Source organism: Mustela putorius, unplaced genomic scaffold (genome assembly GCF_011764305.1).
Source record: "Mustela putorius furo isolate JIRA1106 unplaced genomic scaffold, ASM1176430v1.1 tig00000145_pilon_pilon_pilon, whole genome shotgun sequence".
Lineage (NCBI taxonomy): Eukaryota > Metazoa > Chordata > Mammalia > Carnivora > Mustelidae > Mustela > Mustela putorius.
The window spans coordinates 34,671,136-34,692,444 of record NW_025421294.1 but is presented as its reverse complement, the minus strand read 5'-3'; the positions used below and the strand labels follow the sequence as shown (position 1 = coordinate 34,692,444).

The 21,309-nt window shown below is 37.4% G+C and overlaps 1 protein-coding gene across 2 annotated transcripts in view; it reads left to right on the top strand.

The window, feature by feature from the left end:
• Positions 1-21,309, top strand: part of SIMC1 (SUMO interacting motifs containing 1) — a 69,703-nt gene that overhangs the window by 13,804 nt on the left and 34,590 nt on the right. For both annotated transcript variants that reach the window (XM_045075590.1, XM_045075589.1), the window contains exons 2-4: positions 9,032-10,480; positions 13,868-14,100; positions 14,842-14,911. In XM_045075590.1, the coding sequence (XP_044931525.1) occupies positions 9,032-10,480; positions 13,868-14,100; positions 14,842-14,911 (1,752 nt within the window). The remainder of the gene's footprint in view (positions 1-9,031; positions 10,481-13,867; positions 14,101-14,841; positions 14,912-21,309) is intronic.

Genomic DNA, 21,309 nt, shown 5'->3' with positions numbered 1-21,309 from the left:
AACCCCTCTTTACAGTGTGTCTCCCAACTCAGAAGTTTTGCAGAGCCTCAGTTTTGGTGCCAGTGGTGACAGGTCTTATCTCACAAACAGACCAGAGCACACCTAGCTAAAATGAGCCATATTCAGGCCACGGACAAAACACTGCCCACTACAGGCAAAGAGAGCCCCTGCAGATGACTGGCCTGAAGGATAAAGTGGCCAGGATAAAACAGCAGAGCATATACAGCGCATGGTAAAGACAATCCCAGAAGGCCCAGGCCCTGGAGAACAGAGGACCACTACATGGCAGGACACTACAGCACCTCTTCTTCTTAAGGCCATTATCTTCAGGAGACATAGGTCCTTACAGGAGTTATAACTGCCTTACCTAATACACAGACACAGGCACAGAGACTTAGATAAAACGAGAAGACATTCATCCCAAATGAAAGAACAGAACAAGGACAAGGCCATTGCCAAAGTTCTAAGTGAAACAGATAAAATCAACATGCCTGATAGAGAATTTAAAGTAATGATCATAACGATACTCACTGGACTTGAGATTGGAAGACATGACTGAGACCCTTAACACAGAGATAAGGAATAATATAGCAGAGATAAAAGGCTCAATAAATTAAATGAGAAACATTCTTCATAGAATAAGCAATAGGTTGGAAAAAGCAGAGGAAAGAATTAATTACCTAGAAGATAGAGTGATGGAAAGTAATCAAGCTGAACAAAAGAGAGGAAAAAAAGAATTATGCAAAATGAGAACAGACTTAGGGAACTCAGTGACTTCATCAAACATAATAACATATTATAGCAGTCCCTGAAGAAGAGAGATGGAAAAGGGACAGAAAATTTTTTGAAGAAATAATAGCTGAAGAAATAGCTTTCCTAATCTGAGAAGGGAAACAGATATCCAGATCCAGGAGGCATAGAGAACACCCAACAGGATCAACAAAAGCAGATCCAAAGCAAGACATATTGTAATTAAATTGGCAAAATAAAGTGATAAAAAACTTTAAAATCAGCGAGACAAAAGAAGACAGTAACTTACAAGGGAAAAATCCATAAGGTTAGTAGGGGATTTTTTAGCAGAAACTTTCCAAACCAGAAAGGTGTGGCATGATAATATTCAAAGTGCTGAATGGGAAAAATGTGTGGTCAAGAATACTCTACCCAGAAAGACTATCAATCAGAATAGAAGGAGAGACCAATCATTTCCCAGACAAATAAAAACTAAAGGAATTCATGACCACTAAGCCAGCCCTGCAAGAAATATTAAAGGAGACTCTGAGTAGAAAGGAAGGACCAAAAATGACAGTGTAAAGGTAGGAAACACAAAAGCAGTAAAAATGAACATTTCTGTAAAAAAATCACATAACTCACCCAACATAGGAGCACCCAGATACATAGAACAGTAAGTAACAGAGGTAAAGGAACTAATCAATAATAATACAATAATAGTAGGGTACTTTAATACCCCACTTAGATCATTAGGCAGATCATCTAGACAGAAAATCAACAAGGAAATAATGACTTTGAATGACATACTGGAACAGATGGATTTAACAGGTATATTCAGAACATTCCATCCTAAAAACAGCAGAATACACATTCTTTTCAAGTGCACACAGAACATTCTCCAGAATAGATCACATATTAGCCCACAAAACAAACCTCAGCAAATTCAAAAAGATTGAAGTTATACCATGCATCTTTTCTCACCACAACACTATGAAACTAGGAGTCATCCACAAGAAAAAAATCTGGAAAGACCACAAATACATGGAGGCTAAACAACATGCTGCTAAACAATGAATGGGTTAACCTGGAAATCAAAGGAGAAATTAAAAATTACATGGAAACAAGTGAAAGTGAAAACACAGTGGTCCAAAACCTCTGGGACGTTGCAAAAGTGTCTCTAAGAGGGAATTAGCAATACATGACTACATCAAGAAGCAAGGAAAAAATGAAATAAATAACCCAACTTTATACTATGGCAGCTAGAAAAAGAAGAACAAACAAAATCCAAAACCAGCAGAAGGAAGAAAACAATAAAGGTTAGAGCAGAAATAAGTGATGCAGAAACTAAAACAAAACAAAACACAACCAGTAGAACAGATCAGTGAAATTAGGAGCTGGTTCTTTGAAAAAAATCAATAAAATTGATAGAACTCTAGTGCCAGCTTATAAAGAAGAGAAGAAAAATCACTCAAACAAAATCGTAAATTAGAAGTAACACTGCAGAAATAAAATTACAGGAGAATATTATGAAAAACTATACGCCAACAAATTAGACAACCTAGAAGAAATGGATAAATTCCTAGAAACCTGTAACCTATATGCAAAACCCAAAACTGAAGCAGAAATAAATAGAAAACTTGAACAGACTTGATAACCAGCAAAGAAGTTGAATCAATAAACGAAAAACTCCTAAAAAAAAAAAAAACCCCCCCCACACACACACACAAGTTCAGGACCAGGTGGCTTCATTTCAGATGCCAATTGTGAGTAGTTGGGCCCTCGTTCCCACCATTCTGTCCAACTTGGCTATAAATTGGGGGTTCCCATGACTCTTTTTCTTAGTTTTGATAATAGCAGCTCACAGAACTCCGGGAAACACTTTACTTACTATTACCACTTTATTATAAAGGATGCAAATGAACAGCCAGATGAAGAGGGACATAGGGCAAGGTCCAGAAGGGTGCTAAGTGCAGGAGCTTCTGTCCCCCCTGGAGTTTGGGGTACACCTCCCTACTGGTACATAGATGCATCCACCAACCTGGAAGCTCTCAAAACTGTTGTTTCGGATTTTTATGAATAATCCATGACATGCATCATTGATTAAAATCATTAGCTGTTGGTGATTACCTCAGTCTCCACCTCCTCTCCCCTTCTCAGAGATTGAAGGAGTGGGCCTGAAAATTCTAACCCTTTAAAAACATGGTTAATTCCTGTAACAACTAGCCCCAATCCTGAAGCTACAGAGGAGCTTTCAGTCATCAGTCATTAGCAAACTGAGGTATGGTTGAAAGGGGCTTATGAATAACAAAAGACCCTCCTCTTTTATTCAGCAAATTATGTTTACTGGAGTTCTGCTTGGAGCCAAGGATGAAGACCAAGACAGTAGTCCCCTCTTAATCTGTGGTTTCAATTTCCAAGGTTTCAGTGACCCAGTCAACTGCCATTTCTAAGCAGATGACCCCCTTCTGACATATCATTAGAAGGATGATAGTAACCTACCACTACCATCACAATGCCTATGTCTGTCACTCATCTCACTTCATCTTCATACAAGCATTTTATCCTGTCACACCATCACAAGAAGGATGAGTATAATACAAGAAGATATTTTGAGAGAAAAACCACATTCACATAACTTTTATTACAGCATATTGTTACAATTTTTTTCATTTTATTGTTATGATTGTTGATCTCTTACTTTACCTAATTTATAAATTAAATTTTATCTTAGGTATGTATGTATAGAAAAAACAGTATGTATAGGTTTCAGTACCATCTGTGGTCTTAAACATTCACTGGGGGTCTTGGAATGTATCCCCAGCAGTCCAGTATCACAGAATTATATTGTATGTTACTCTCTTTTGTTTTTCTTTTGGCCTCAATATTAAGCTTATAAAGTTAATCAATGTTATTGCATGTGACTTTAATTATCTTCTTCTCTACATAGTATTCCCAAATCAGGCTACCAAGAACGTTCTAGTTTGTGGCTTATTTTACAACTTCATGGTGCTTTTAATAAACAGAAATTCCTAATTTTAATGTTGCCATTTATTCTTTTATGGTTTCTACTTTGTATTTTAAGAAATTCTTCCTTACACAAAGATTATAAAGATATTCTCTCGGGTTTTTTTCTAAAAAATTTTTAGTTTTTTTTTTTTATTTTAAGTCTTCAATAACTCTGAAACTGATTTATGATTTTGGCATGAAGTCAAGATCTTATTTCACTTTCTCCCCAAATGCATAACCAGTACCATTAATGGAAGGTTCCATCTTTTCCTCCTAATCTTTAATACCACCTCTGACATAAATCAAATTTTCTTATATGTATAGCTCTATTTGTGAACTTGCTATCCTATGCCATTTATCTGTTTGACTGTCTAGTGCCAGTACCACACTGTCTTCTTCAGAAATGTCTTAGCTATTCTTGGTCTTTTGTTTTTCCATTCAAATTTTGAGTTAATTTCTCAAGTTCCTTAATAAAACCTGTTTGGACTTTGAAATTGTATTGAATTCATATATCAGTTTGGAGAGAATTGGAATATTTATGACACGGAGTCTTCTAATTCATGAACAATGGTATATACTTTTATTTAGGCCTACTTTAGTGTTCTTCAGTACATTTCTGTAATACTTTTTCACACAGGTCTTACACATTTCTTGTTAAATTTATTCTCAAGTACTGTGTGTGTCAGGATAAGCTAGGTTATACTGTGGCTTAAAACAAGGTTTATTTTCATTTACATTACCACATGTCCTTTACATGTTGGTTAGAGGAAGAAGTATGTCTGCATATCATAGTCATGTGGGGACACAGGCTGACAGAGCTGCCACTATCTTAAACATGGGCATGAGACATATCAGAGGAAAAAGAAGGCTTTGCAGTATTTGCATCCAGAAATTAAAGGGCCGAGCCCAAAAGTAATACATGTTACTTCTACTCATAATTTATTGGGCAGAATTAATCACATAACCCCACCTAATCATAGGATTCAGGAAGTACAGTCTACCATGTACCATTAAGGAAATAACTGGAAATGTTTGGCAACCCACAAAAATAACTGCCACATGTAGTGTGTGTGTGTGTGTGTGTGTGTGTGTGTACCCATGTACATGCATGCGTGTGTACACATAGATGTATATACATACACACCCATACGTAGTGTACATATTGGGGCACCTGGGTGGCTCAGTGGGTTAAGCAACTGACTCTTGATTTTGTCTCAGGTGGTCTCAGGGTTGTGAGATCAAGTTCTGGGTAGGCTCCATGCTCAGCATGGAGTCTGCTTAAGACTCTCTGTCCCTCTGCCCCTCCCTCCCACTCTCTCTCTCTCTCTCTCTCTCAAACAAATAAATCTTTTAAAAAGAAGCAAACATATGGAATGCCTGGATGGGTCAGTCAGTTTAAGTGTCTGTCTTCGACTCAGATTGTGATCTCAGAGTTCTGGGATCAAGTCTCACATTGGACTCCCTGCTCGGAGGAGAGCCTCTGCCTGCTGCTCCCCCTGTTGGACTCATTAACTCTCTCTCTCTAGCAAATGAATAAATAAATAAGAATTTTTAAAAAAACACATGTATGCATGTATATAAAGATTTCTTATTGTTGCTGTGTGGATTGCCTAGAATTTTGCTCTAGAGGGTGCAATTCATATAGAATATAGGAATGATTTCCCCTGAAGTTGTGTGATGTGGGAGTTATGCAACATGGTGGTACTGTTGTTGAATTGTAAAAAATTGTAATTTTTATATCCAAAAGTCATGATAAATGTTCTTATTCTGATACTTCTCTATAGATTATTTGAGTTTCCCATATAAATAATCATATTCATGAAGGACATTTTTAGTCTTTATAATCTTTCTACTTTTTATATCTTTTCTTATTTTCCTGCATTGTATGTATAGCCTTGGCGCAGTACTAAATAGAGTTAGTAGGGGCGCCCGGGTGGCTCAGTGGGTTAAGTCTCTGCCTTTGGCTCAGGTCATGATCCCAGGGTCCTGGGATCGAGCCGCGCATCAGGCTCTCTGCTCAGCAGGGAGTCTGCTTCCTCCTCTCTCTCTGCCTGCCTCTCTGCCTGCTTGTGATCTCTCTCTGCCAGATAAATAAATAAAATCGTAAATAAATAAATAGAGTTAGTGACAGTAGGCACCTTTGTTGTGCTCCTAAAGGGAATATTTTCAGTGTTTCAGTATAATGTTTACTGTGTGTGATTTGTAAGTAAATTTTAATAGTTAAGGATGCTTTCTTCTGTTTCTATTTCGAGATTTTTTTTTTTCTTTAGAGAGGGAAGGAGAGGGAGAATCTTAAGCAGGTTCCACGCCTAGTGCAGAGCCTAGCGCACAGCTCTAACTCAGGACCAAGATCACAACCTGAGCCAAAATCAGGAGTTGTATTCTTAACTGACTGAGCCACCCAAGTGCCCCAAGAATTTATTTTTTCTTTATAAAATTGGAGTTTGAATTTGTTATCAAATGCTTTTTGGCCTCTTCACATGATAATTTGATTTTCTTCTTTATGTGGCTAGCTATATTAATTTTTTTAATGCTAAACTAGGTATGGTTCCTAGGTAGACTCATGTTGGGGTTTTGCTGGACCAAGTTTATAGTATTTTGTTTAAGATTTTTATGTCCGTGTGCAGAAGTGATATTGACTTATATTTCCTCCTTGTACTTTCAGATTTTGGATCAAGTTTATGCTAAGTCATAATATGAGTTGGAGGTATCCCTTCGTTTTTTTAATTCTTTTAAATAGCTTATGTAAAGTAGAATCATTTTTTCTTTGAGTTTTTAGCAGACCTCTCCTTTTAAAATCACCTTGGTCTGGAATTTTTTGAAGGAAAAAATTTCAACTACTGATTTCATTTCTTTGGTTAAAGGGCTATTTTGATTTTTCATTTCATTGGTTAAAGGGCTATTTTGATTTTTTCTTTCTTCTTAAGTCAACTTGAAAAATAACTTTCCCCTATGAAAAATTTCAAACATGAAAAATAAAGCAACCTGTATAATGATCACCCACATACTCATCATCCAGTTTTCTGAGTCAGTTTTGGTAAGCTTTATTTTTTCAGGGATTTATCTATTTCATCCAAGATCCGAAGCTTTTTTGCAGAATTGTTCATAACATCTTCTCATCTTTTTTCTTTTTATCTTAAAAACGTATGTAATTTTGTCCCTTTTTCATTCTTAATATTGGTTATTTGTGCCTTTGTTGTCTTAATTTTCTTACCATGTTTGCTAATTTTGGTAATTTTAATAATCTTTTAAAAGAACAAACCTGTGACATTGTTGCACTTCTCTTCTGTGTTCTCTGTTTCATTCATTTCTGCACTATTATTATTTCTTCTTTTCTGCTTTCTTTGGGCTTATTCTGTCCTTTTTCTGCTCTCTAAATATATGTGGTTAGAACATTAATTTACTTCCATTTTCCTTCTCTAATTAAATGTCTAAGTGTAAATTTTTTCTATACAGTTATTTTGCTGCATGTAACATTTTAATACCTAGTATTTTTGTTACTGTTCAGTTCTAAAATTTTTCTAATTTCTATGATTTCTTTTTGACCTATATGTTATTTGGTCATACTTCTTAATTTGCAATATGGAGTTTGTCCTAGTTACTTTTTTGTATTGCTTCCTAACTTAATAGTATTTTGATCTGAGTGATAATCTTTTGATATTGATTAAGATGTACTTTGACTCCTGGTATCTGGTAAATTTTATAAATGTTTTATGTAATTATGAATATCTGAGTCCTGTAGATGAAGCTTGTTAAAGGTGTTCAGATCTTCTGTATCCATAATAATTTTTTTATTTGCATGATCTACCAGTCAAGAAAGACATGTAAAAATTTCTCACAGTGACTATGGATATTCCTTTTTCTCCTTGTACCTGTATTTTTTTTTGTTTTATGAAGATTATGTTATTAGGCATGCAGTTTTAAAGATTGATTGATTGATTGATTGATTGATTTGACAGAGAGAGGGTGAGCATGAGCAGTAGGAGTAACAGGCAGAGGGGGAGTGAGAAGCAGGTTTCCTGCTGAACAGAGAGCCCTACACAGGACCCTGGGGTTATGACCTGAGCAGAAGGCAGACACTTAACCAAGTGAGTCACCCAGGCACCCCTAGGCTTACATTTTGAAATTATTATATCTTGATGAACTAAGTCTTATTGTACAGTGGCCTCTTTATCTCTAGTAATGCTGTTTTCATTGAAATCTAATTTGTCTGATACTGGCTTTCTTTTGGTTGTTTTTTTTCTTGTTTTATCTCCTCCCATGTTTTTACATTTATATATCAATTCTAACTTTTATTTGGTTGGTAATCAGAGTATCTAGTTAGCCCTTCTGATCAGAAATGGAGTTCTTTTTTTTTTAAATCCTGGAATCAATTTGCTAATACTTTATGGAGGATATTTACATTCATATTTGTCAATGAGACTGATCAGTAATTAGGGTGATATTATTTGTCATCCACACTGAGACAATTTTGAGAATGAAAGGGAGTATAATATTTTTCCAGGCTTATGGCATAGAGATTGATTATAGTACTGTTGGCTGGCATCATCAGGATTTATGAACTGCCTAATCATTTTGGCAAGGAATGGAGGTAAAGATAGGAGGTTTTCCAGTAACTAACCTAGTTAGGATTCAGACTTAACCCTGTTGGTTTTGCAACAGTTATTGTGTTATTCTATATATCTGACTGATTATATGTTAAATGAAATTGTACAGAGAAAGAAGGATACAGACCTGAATTTGAATGTCTGTCTTTGTGACTTAATTATATAATCCTTAGGTAATGACCTAACCCCTCTGAACTCCATTTTCCCGATCTGTGTAATGGAGATTATAATGCCTACCTGGTAGGAATATTATGAAAATTAAAGATACATGAAAACACTCAATATGTTCTTAGTACATAGTAGATTCTCTTATGTTAGCTTACCTCCTTCTTTAGTCCCTGTTACAAATTATCCTGTGTGTTCGGTTTTCGAAACAAAGGTTGCTTTTTCCCTTGTGACTTATGGTTGAAATCTTCCCAACTTCTCCTCTGTTTACTTTGGATCAGAGAAAATTTCCCACTATGCCCTCAATTACATGCATGTGGCACTTGGATAATTTAGGAAGGTATAGAAATTGACAGCAGAATTTCAACCAAAGGAAATAAATTAATGCTTATGTTATATAAAATGTATAAATTATCAATGAATTGAAAAGGTAAAATATGGTTATCCTTAAAAGCTCAGATGTAAATCTTCTTAGATAAAGCAAAGCATACTTGACCTCTTATATTCTCACAATCCTTTAACAGGACTTCATTGACTTAACTAGAGAAACCAGACCAAGGGCAAAGGATCGCAATGGACTCTGTGTGATTGACCTGACAAGAACTGAGGAAGAAAACAGACCTATCGCCACTCTTGACTTGACTCTAGAACCTGTTGCTGCTTCCCAGAAAGAGCCAGCCAGTCTTCAGACATGTGCCAGCCTCTCCAGCAAAGAGGTGACAGAAGGGCGGGTAGACAGAAGCTCTTGGCCTACAGCACGGAGAATCATTAACAGCGATCCTGTGGATTTGGACCTTTTGGAAGAAACCGCATTTGAATGTCCACAACCCCCTACATCCATCAGTGGGGACTCTGTTTATCCAGCAGAGCCAAATTGTAGCTCAACATCATTCAAAGGTGACCTTGGCTTCTTGGCAAGCCTACAGCTATCTTCAGATATTTGCTCCCTCTCCCCAACAAGCAATCAGAGAGCACCCTTGCCATGCCCACAGCAAGATGTGCCTTGCCCACCTCAAGCCTTGCCATGCCCACTGCGAATCTTGCCATGCCCACTGCGAGCCTCACCATGTCCACCACGAGCCTCCTCATGCCCACCACGAGCTTTGTCATGCACATCACAAACCGTGCAGTGCCAAGTACAAGCTTTGACTCACCTGCCTCAAGAAGTTCCATGCCCTTCTCGAGATATGCCATGCCTTCAGCAGAATGTGCCAAGCCCACCTCCAGACTCATCGTGGCAACCTCAGCACTCACCTGACCCACCTCAAGACTCACTGTGCCCACCTCAAGACTCTCAGGGCCTACCTCAAGATGTACCAGGCCCACCGCAAAACATATCTTATCCACAAAATGTGGCACATTTACAAAATGTGCCACAGTCACAAAATGTGCCACAGTCATCATTTGATGTGCCACAGTCACCAAGACACATACCACAGTCACCAGAAGATGTGCCACAGTCACTAGCAGATGTGCCACAGTCACCAGAAGATGTGCCACAGTCACCAGAAAGTGTGCCGCATTCCCCTGGAGAAGTCCCAGACTTCCCAGGAGATACAGTCCATTCACCTGGAGACATGCCATGCTTGCCAGGAGACATGCCACACTCACTTGGAGACTTGCCTCACTTACCACGAGACAGGTCTTACTCTCTCCAAAATGATATACGGAACCATGACGCTCCTATGGAAGTCTCAGCTCCATCCTCACCAAGGTTCTCTCCCAGCCCACAGTCTCCACAGTCTGAAACTTCCTTACAGAAAGTTCCTTGGCTCCCCATCACAGAAACTCCAGCCAGAAAAGAGAGATCACTGTCAGAGCCTGCTAATGCCGGATCTGCCCAGGTACAAGCACAAACACCACAAGGTGGGTTATACAACAGACCATGCCTGCATAGACTGAAGTACTTCTTACGACCTCCAGTGCATCACCTCTTCTTCCAGACACTAATACCAGATAAAGACGCAAGAGAGGTGAGCTAACATATCTTCCCCAAGAAATTAGGTGTCCTCTGTATAGGCCTCGCATGAAGTCACTATGCTGTAAGGAGTCCATGCATGAGAGAACAGGCCCAGGATAAATTTGAAATTTTTATCTTTTTTCTTGTGGAATCATCTAGTGTAGAGTCAGACCTGGGTTCAAGTTTCAGTTAGCAATTGGCACTGTAGAAGTCACTATACCTTCCTGAGCCCAAGCTTTCCTAAATGTAAAATGGAGATAAGAACACACATCACAGGATTATTAAATGACATAACATATATAAAGTGCCTATTAGAGTGTCTGGCTCCTTCTAGGCCTTCATCAATTACTTCTCTTCAATTCCTCTGCCTTCCCCTTCTTGATGCCCTTTTTACCACTCCCATATCACAGAGATAGTGATACTCTGGATACTTCAGTGCCTCCAAAATCATTACTTCCTGATTTGGAGGAGGAAATTCAATTTTAAGATTTTAATGGGAATGCTACTTCCCATTGGTCTTTATTTAGTTATGAGAACTAAACCAGATGCTTGTCTTAGCAGAGGGAAGGGAAAAAAATTGTGCCTGAGTCCTACAATATGAAGCTATTTTTTCATTATTCATAACCTTATTATCAACATTAAGAAGACTGGCTTGAGGTAGGACAGGAATTCAAAAGGTGCGTTCTTGGAGCAATCAGCAATCCAGCATAGTATGTATCAGGCATTCACGTTGATTTGGTTTTGAAGAGTGAATTTTTTTCTCTCATTTTTATTGTTGTTACATCTTCTGATATGTTTTAGGTCTTCTTCTGAATGACTCTCCCCAGCCACTAGCTCATTCTCTTTTTTCCTGTGGGTGTGCCTGGTGTATATCAGGCCATTATAAAGAGCATTTGGGGGACTTGAGAGAGGTAGTGTTTCCCTAGTCAAGGCTGTAGTGCTTTTTAGGTGCTGCACAACTAGAGAAGCCACCAGTAGATGTAATGGGGATACCACATTCCCTTTCTATGTAAACATAGCTTAGGTAAAAAGATGGCAGTTAGGCCAAACAAAAGGGATTTTTTTGTCTCCGTTTCTTACTTTAAAGAACCTTGGCCATCTGATTACATTCACCTGTAAATCTTTTCTGTCCCATGTTTTCTTTTGGGCTTTTTTTTTTTAAAAGATTTTATTTATTTATTTGACAGAGAGAAATCACAAGTAGATGGAGAGGCAGGCAGAGAGAGAGAGAGAGGGAAGCAGGCTCCCTGCCGAGCAGAGAGCCCGATGCCCGATGCGGGACTCGATCCCAGGACCCTGAGATCATGACCCGAGCCGAAGGCAGCGGCCTAACCCACTGAGTCACCCAGGCGCCCTCTTTTGGGCTTTTAATAAGTACTTCTTCACTAGGTCATTTTCGCCCAGAACTTCTTAGCCAGTCCCCATGCTGCCACATACCATTAATTGCCTCTGAGTCTTCTGAGTCTTGGTTTAGCTCTAAAATAAGTCATAATGACCATATCATAAAGTTGTTTGACTTAAAAGTAAACACATAAAGCACAGGGTCACCTGGGTGGCTCAGTCATCAAGCGTTTGCCTTTGGCTCAGGTCATAATCCGGGGGTCCTGGGATCAATCCTGAATTGGGGTCCCTGCTCCTCCGGAAGCCTGCTTCTCCCTCTCCCCTCCCCCTGCTTGTATTCTCTCTTTTGCTGTCTCTCTCTGTCAAGTAAATGAAGTCTTTAAAAAAAAAAAAACAGAAACAAAACCAAAACCACATAAAGCACAAAGTCAGTCGCCTTTCAAGGCCTAAAGAAATGTTTTATAAGTATTCATTCCCCTTAAGTATATGGGCATCAAAAGATTTTGTAAACTTTATCTATTTGTAGATGTCCCCATTTGTAGGCAAGAAATGAAAAAGTTCAAATATAGGTAAAGTGCCTCACAAGTAAAATAGTCACCAAAGTAAGATTTTTTTGTTTTTCTCTTCTCTGGTTCTTAATTTTCATTACCTGCCAGATACAGTATTGGTCTTTGGTCAGTGAGATCAGGGTTACCTTCAGGAGATTTGAGACATAAGGAAAGCTCAGTGGACTTCTGCAGATTTTCTGAATGGACAGGTCTAGCCATCACTGTTTTACTGTTATACATAAGCTATCAAATCTTTAGTTGATGTTTTAAATTTAATACTTACTCTCAGATTTTTTAAAAAAATGCTTATTTAATATAAAACATTTTATTTTATTTTATTTTTTTAAAAATATTTTATTTATTTATTTGACAGACAGAGATCACAGGTAGGCAGAGAAGCAGGCAGAGAGAGGAAGGGAAGCAGGCTCCCTGCCGAGCAGAGAGCCTGATGCAGGACTCGATCCCAGGACCCTGGGACCTTAACCCGAGCTGAAGGCAGAGGCCTTAACCCACTGAGCCATCCTTAACCCAACGCCCCTAATATAAAACATTTTAAAACATAAATAATTACTTACTGTGCTATCAGTCAGCATTTATTATTGTTAATAATTTTGGTGTATTTCCTGCTAAGTTGCCTTTTTATACATAAGCATTTTAAATTTCTTAATAATGGGGGTTTTTAACAAAATTATAGTTATTGTTATTAGATCTGGGGTTATATCACCCCATATGTGAAATCAGGTTCTGCCATTTGCTACATGCCAAATGGTTACTCTCTAAATCTGTTTCCTTATCTATAAAATAGGAATAATAATAGTATGTATTTATTAGGTTGTTGTGAGAATTTAAGTGAGGATAAGTCAAATGTTCAAAAATTATTCTTATTATTGTTATTATATTCCAATATCAAAAAACTTTTAAACTTTTTCCCTCTGATTATGAAATTAATAGGTATCTATTATGGAAAAATGCAAAAGGGCATATAAAGGAAAGTCATCCATTATTCCACCCACCACCCAGAAAATAGAAAACCACTTTTCACATATTCTTTCCCAATCTTTTTAGATACTTACTTTTAGGGGGTGGAAGGGAAGTAACTTTTGCTGTTTGGGATTCTTTTTTAACAATAAAACATATTTAAAACATCTTTCTTCACTCTTTATTTCAGTATCTGATATAGTATCATAACTACCCCTAACTATCTTCTCACCCTCACTCCAAAATCAACTTAGGCTAGCTCTTGACTCTTTTGTACTTTCTTTGCTATGCTATATTTTAGCACAGATGCAATCATATTATATGTACAACTTCAAATTCTTATTTTTTAACTTAATATTAAGTATTTTCCCATGTCCTTAAAAGTTTTTTAGATAAGGCTTTTCAGTCTTTTTCTTTTTAAATTATGAATATTTCAAATGCATGGAAAATTTTGCTGTCTTCAACCTGTTTCAGAACCTTTTGTTTTTATGTCTGTAGAAACCTATCCTAATTTCTTCTTTTTATCTCTACAGAGTAAGGGTCAAAAATTAGAACCCATTCCTCATCGAAGACTAAGAATGGTAACAAACACCATTGAAGAAAATTTTCCCCTGGGGACTGTGCAGTTTTTGATGGACTTTGTGTCACCCCAGCATTACCCACCCAGAGAAATTGTGGCTCACATCATCCAGAAAATCCTGCTCAGTGGCTCCGAAACCGTGGATGTCCTAAAGGAGGCCTATATGCTTCTCATGAAAATTCAACAGTATGAACCTTAGATGTTGGTGACTCTCCTAGGGAACCTGGACTCAGGGCACAGCTTTCTCTTGCCTAAGCTTGACTCAGCTAACCATTCAAGAGTGTGACGTAGTATGTCAGTGTTATTTGGGTTGCAAGTGACAGGAAACCCAATCCAAACTAGCTTTAACATCTGATAACAGAGAATTTGATTATTCATGTTACTAGAAACCTAGGAATAAGATTTAATTCAGTTCAAAATTGTTACCAGGATCCATTTTTCAGTCCTGCTTTGCTCTTCTTTTCAGGATCTACTTAGTAGTCTTTTCAGCTTCCAGCTTTTATGGGACAGAGAGTCCACTTCCTTTATAATCACACAAGATTTCTGAAGTTGAGTCTTACGGGCTTTAATTGCCATAACATAGGACATGAGCTCTTTTTTAAACCAATCACTGTGAACTGAAGGATAGAATATCATGATTGGCTAAATATGCTTCATAGGCTTCATCATAGGATCCTAGTAGATAAAACTAATGGGCTAGAGTAATAAAGTATTGATTTCTTCAAGGCAAAATTGGGTTACTAGTGCCTTCCAAAAGAGAAGTGGATAGTGAAAGTTGCACTACCCTCAGGTGACATGGTATCATGTCAAAGGATGGGCAAGAGTAGTGAGAATAAAAGGAGGTTTCTTGTTTCTGTCATCTTCCACATCCCATCCCCTCTTCCACTGAACTCTCCAGAATTCTAATTGGTGTCATTTGACTTTCAGGCTACATCCAGCTAATGCCAAGACAGTGGAGTGGGACTGGAAGCTGCTCACTTACGTCATGGAGGAAGAGGTAACATAACAATTATGAGGGTGTGCAAGTCTTAATTAGAAACAGAAGTGATGGCAAATCTAGTAGTAAAGTCTTTGACCTTATTCCCTCCTTGTACTCCCATACCCACCAAAAAATCCCTGTTAAAATGGTATATGCTGTCTTCTAATTCAAAATTAAGTACATTCACTTATCCCTCCCCTTCTTAAGATTCCATTTAAAAGAATAGTAAAGGAATAGATAAAGATAAGATATAAATCCATGTCAATGAAGATAAGGGGAAGGGCAACAGATCTGAATGAAAACTAAAAGAACTAAAGGAAATGTAAGATTGTTACTGGTGAAGCTAGACAGAGAAAGCCACAGGCTATAATACATGCAGCCAAGGAGTGAGAAAATCTACCCTTTAGAGCAGAGAGTTTTCAACTCAGAAACACAATATATATAAGAGGGTTGAATTCAGAGATAGGCCATAACTTTGTTAAAAATTTGTAGATAGAACTGACAACCTCTCCATTCTTGAGTACAGAAATTTCAGTCATCAGGCTACCTAATTTCAGGGGGAAAGTCAGAGGGTTTATTGTCTAAAAACATTGAATGAACTATCTGTCATAAACAAAGGCACCTAGTATAGAGTTGGTATTCCAGAAAAACTCTTCCGCATTCTGATTTCTAGGGATCCTTAAACTTAATTGCCAGCTTTCTATCTGCTCACCCAAAGCACTTGGATGGAACAAATTACTTTCAACTTAGAATTCTAAACTCAACCAAACTATTATTCAAGTGTGAGTGTAACATAAAGACATGTAGGAACTTGAAAAAATACCCCCTCACCCCATTTCTTTGGTTACCTAAAGGTATGCATCAAAAGAATGAGAATGGAGGAGTAATAAAGAGGGAGGCACAGGATCCAGGGAACACGAGATTTCTCCAAGAGAATAATAGAATTCCTAAAATTATGTTGAATAGTAGACCTAGAGAGCATTCACTCCGGATTGGAACAAAATAATTTAGGACTTTAAGAATTATCTGGGAAACATCACCAAGATGATAGACAAAGGAGCTCCAGGCTATTGTTCTCCAATGGAAATGCCAAATTAAGAAAAATATATGGACCAGTATACTTCTGTGAAAACTTTGGAGATAATTGAGAATCTCTAGTACCCAAGAAAATGCATAATTAAGAAAGGACTCAATGAAAGGAGTAGGAAATCAGGGTTATTTTGTGTGTCCATGCCCCTCCTCTACCTACCGTAGCATGGTGCAACTGGTAGGAAACCTCACACATCTCAGCTCCTCCCTCAGGGTGGAAACAAAAGAGTCGACTTTGAGTCCAGTGCCTTGGCTTGTTAGGGAGCTGCCCAACAGATAGTTTTTGTCTCACATGACTCAAATCACTAATGGGAATAGTGGTATAATTTGAAAGCTGCTGAAAAGAGAGGTGAGCACTGCCACATGTTAGAGCTTCAGGAATTTTGTAGTTCCACAGGCAGTACCAGGGGAGCAGGAGGCTGCATTCCTGAGAAGAAACAAAGGCAAGTCATTTAGGAAATTAAGACAGATAAAAGCACAGATACAAGCCCAGAGAAAACATATCCCCAGGAAAGTTCTAAGAAAATCCAGGACCTTTATTCAGGCTAATTGGTGAAGATCTCACCCTGCATGAACTCAGTGAATAGACTGAGAAGGGTGTTTGTTTTTTCCAAATGCTTAAACCTCAACTAAAGATTATAAGGCATATGAAGAAACTGGAAATTATGTCCCAGTCAGAGGAACAGAATAAAACTCTAGAAACCAACCATAAAGTAACACAGATCTCTCAACTTCCTAACAAAGAATGTTTTTAAACTATCTCAAAAATGCACAAGGAGGGGCGCCAGGGTAGCTCAGTCAGTTAAGTGTTCAACTCTTGATTTTGGCTCAGGTTGTCATGGGATCAAGCCCTGCAACAGGCTCTGTGCTCAGCACAGAGTTGGCTTGGGATTCTTCCTCTCCCTCTGCTCTTGCACATCCCTCCTTCTCATGCATGCACACGTGTGCACACACTCACTCTCTAAAATAAATAAATAAATAAATCTTGGGACGCCTGGGTGGCTCAGTTGGTTAAGCAGCTGCCTTCGGCTCAGGTCATGAACCCAGCATCCTGGGATTGAGTCCCACATGGGGTTCCTTGCTCAGCAGGGAGCCTGCTTCTCCCTCTACCTCTGCCTGCCATTCTGTCTGCCTGTGCTCGCTCTCTTTCCCTCTCTCTCTCTGACAAATAAATAAAATCTTAAAAATAAATAAATAAATAAATAAATCTTCTTAAAAAATGCACAAGGAGCTAAAAGAGAACAGGGATAGACAACTAACTGAAGCATGAAAATGATGCACGAACAAAATGAGAATATTAAAAAACTATTAGAAAGAATCAAACATTCTGGAGCTGGAAAGTATAATAACTGAACTGAAAAATTCACTAGAGGGATTCAACAGCAGACTTGACAGGTAGAAGAAAACAGTCAATGAATTTGAAGGAAGGTTATTTGAAATCATTGAGACAGAGGAACAAAAAGAAAACAAAATGAAGAATATTGAAGAGAGCCTAAGGGACTATGGGATATCATTAAGTGGACCATATATGCATTATGGGAGTCTGAAGAGAAGAGAGAAAGGAGCAGAGAGCTTATTTGAAAAAAATAGTGACCCTGAACTTCCCAAATCTGAGGAAAGAAATAGACATACAATTTCATGAAGCTCAATTCCAATGAGGTTAAACTAAAGACTCATACCAAGACATGATACAGTCAAAGTGTCAAAAGTTAAAGACAGACTCTTGAAAACAGCAAGAGAAAAGTGACTTACCATATACATGAGAGGTTGCATAAGATTTTCAGAAAATTCTCAGCAGAACCTTGGAAGCAGAAGGCAATAGAATGATATATTCAAAGTGCTGAAGGAAAAAAAAAAGCTATTAGCCAAAAATACTATATCCAGCAAAGCTATCCTTCAAAAATGAGGGAGAGCAGGAGAGAAGCAACACATCCCATCAGGATCTCAATAAGATAATCAGCAGATTTCTCATCAGAAGTTTTAGAAGCCAGAAGGTAGTAAGCTGATATAGTCAAAGTGCTAAAGAATAAAACTCAACCAAGATTGCTTTATTCAACAAAATTATTTTTCAAAAATGAGACAGAAATAAAGACATCCCCAGATAAACAAAAGCTGAGGGAGTTCATTTCCACCAGCCATGCCCAGCAAGAAAGCCTAAAGGGAATCCTGCAGAGTAAAACAGAACACTGATAGTAACTTGAAGCCATACGAAGAAATAAAGATGTCAGTGAAGGTAAATATATGGGCAATTATAAAAACTACTATTATTATAACAACATTTTATAACATTTGGTTTTGTATATGGTTAAGTGACTAATTCAAGTTTCATAATTATTAGTCTAAAAGCTAGTATTATTAAAACTTTGAAACTCCACATTTTGCTTTCTACATAATTTAAGATAATCATTTAAAAGAATTACTAATTTGTTTGTATGAGGGTATAGTTGTGTGACATCAACAACCAAATGGGTGACAGACCTATAAAGGAACAGTTTTTATGTTATTGAAGTTAAACTTGTATGAATTCAAATTAGAGCATCAGAATATTAAAGTCAGTCATGATGGTAACCACAAAGACAATAGCTATAGAAATACACAAAAGAAAATGACAAAAGAATTTAAAACTTTCACTATAAAAATATCAACTAAGACAAAAGACAATGATATAGGATATAAGGAACAAAAAAGCTATAAGGCATTTAGAAAACAGCACAATGACAGAAGTGCATCCTTCCTTATCAGTAATTGCTGTAAATGTAAATGAATTAAACTCTCCAGTCAAAAGACATAGATTAGCAGAATAGATAAAAACACATGATCCAACTACATGCTATCTGCAAGAAACTCACTTTACATCAAAAGACACAAGTAGGTTGAAAGTGAAAGAATGGGAAAAGATATTTCATGAAAACAGTAACCAAAACTGTACTAATATGAGACAAAATAAACTTTAAATCAGAAAATGTTGCAATACACAAAGGAGTACATTATATATTAATTAAAAGATTCAATACAGCTGTAAGATACAACAATCATAAATATTTATGTACCTAATAATAAGCAGTCAAGATATGAAGCAAAGACAGAATTGAAGGGGAAAATATAGAGAGTTCTATATTAATAATTGGAGACTTCAATACCCCACTCACATTAATGAATAGAATAACCAGAATAGAAGATAGGTAAGGAAAGAGAAAAAATTAAATAAACTTTGCAATAAACCAACCAGGTCTAACAGTTATATGCAGAATATTCTACCAATAACAGCATGCTCCTTCTTCTTAGTGCACGTGGGACATGTTCCAGGATAAACCATGTGTTAGGCCACTAATTAAGTCCCAGTAGATTTTTGTTTTGTTTTGTTTTAAGATTTTATTTATTTATTTGACAGATAGAGATCACAAGTAGGCAGAGAGGCAGGCAGAGAGAGAGGAGAGAGGAGGAAGCAGGCTCCCTGCTGAGTAGAGAGCCCGATGCGGGGCTTGATTCCAGGACCCTGGGATCATGACCTGAGCCAAAGGCAGAGGCTTTAACCCACTGAACCACCCAGGTGCCCCCCCAGTAGATTTTTAAAGATAGATATCATATAAAGTATCTTCATTTTATGAAACCAGCAATCACCCTAATAATTAAAGCCAGATAGACACTAGAAGAAAACTGCAGTCCAATATCCCTATGAACATGGATGCAAAATGTTAGTAAACCAAATTGAACACCATGTTGTATGGATTATACATCATAATCAAGTGGGATTTATCTGAAAATACAAGGATGGTTCAGTCTACAAAAATCAATCAGTGAAATACACTACATTAACAGAATTATAGACAAAACCACATGGTCACCTCAGTTGAGGCAAAAGATGCATTTGATAGAATTCTACACATTTCCTCATAAAAACTCTCAACAAACTAGGAATAGAGGGAAACTATCTCATAAAAGTACTATATGGCCCACAGCAAACATCATATTCAGTGTTGAAATATTGAAGCTCTTCCTCCAAGATTAGGAATAAGGTAAGGATACCTACTTTTGTCTCTTCTATCCAACATAGTATTGAAAGTTCTAACCAAAGCAGTTAGGCAAGGAAGGGAAATAAAAGACATCCCAATTGAAAAGCAAGAAGCAGAATTATCTCTATTCATAGACAACATGATCTTATATGAAGAAAGCCCTAAAGATTCGACACGGAAAAATTGTTAGAGCCAATAAACAAATTCGGCAAAGTTGCAGGATACAAAATCAAGACACAAAAAAGCAATTGCATTTCTGTATACTAGCAATCTGAAAAAGAAGTTAAGAAAACAGTTCTATTAACTAAATTATCAAGAACAGTAGAATACGTTCTTAGGGGTGAACCTAACCAAAGAGACAAATAATTTGTACACTGATAACTATAAAACTTTACTGAAAGAAAATAAAGAAGACATAAATAAATGATAAGATATCTCATGCTCATAGACTGAAAGAATTAATATTGTTAAGATGTCAGTAGTACCCAAAGTAATCCACAGAATCAGCACAGTCCCTATCAAAATCCCAACAGCACTTTTTGCAGAAATAGAAAAATTTATCCTAAATTCATATGGAATTTCAGAAGACCCTGAGTAACCAAAACAACCTTGAAAAAGGAGAACAAAATGGGACTATTCATACTTGTTGATTTTAAATATAAAGCTACAGTCATCAAAACAGTATAGTACTCATAAAGCCAGACATACAGACACATGGAATAAAATGGAGAATCCCCCTCCAAAAAATTTTGTGAGTATGGCCAAGTGACACTTATCAAAGGTGCCAAGACAATTCAATGGAGAACAGATAGTCTCAACAAATGGTTTTGGGGAAACTGGATAGCCATATGCAAAAGAAGGAAGTTGGATTCTTCTCTAATACCATATACAAAAATTAACTCTAAATGGAATGAAGATCTCTGACATCAGACCAAAAATGATAAAACTGTTAGGAAAATATAGTGGAAACCTTCATGACAATGGATTTGGCTTTGTTTTCTCTGGTATGACACCAAAGACATGAGCAAATAAAAAGACAAATGGAGTTATATCAAAGTTTAAAACTTCTGTGCATCAGAGAACACAGGAGTGAAAAGGCAGTCTATGGAATGGGAGAAAACGAAAGTCACATATCTGGGGGTGCCTGGGTGGCACAGTTGGTTAAGCATCTGCCTTCAGCTCAGGTCATGATCTCAGGGTTCTGGGATCGAGCCCCACATCAGGCTCCTTGCTCGGCAGGGAACCTACTTCTCCCTCTCCCTCTGCCTGCTGCTGCTGCCCCTGCTTGTGCTAGCACGCTCTCTCTCTCAAATA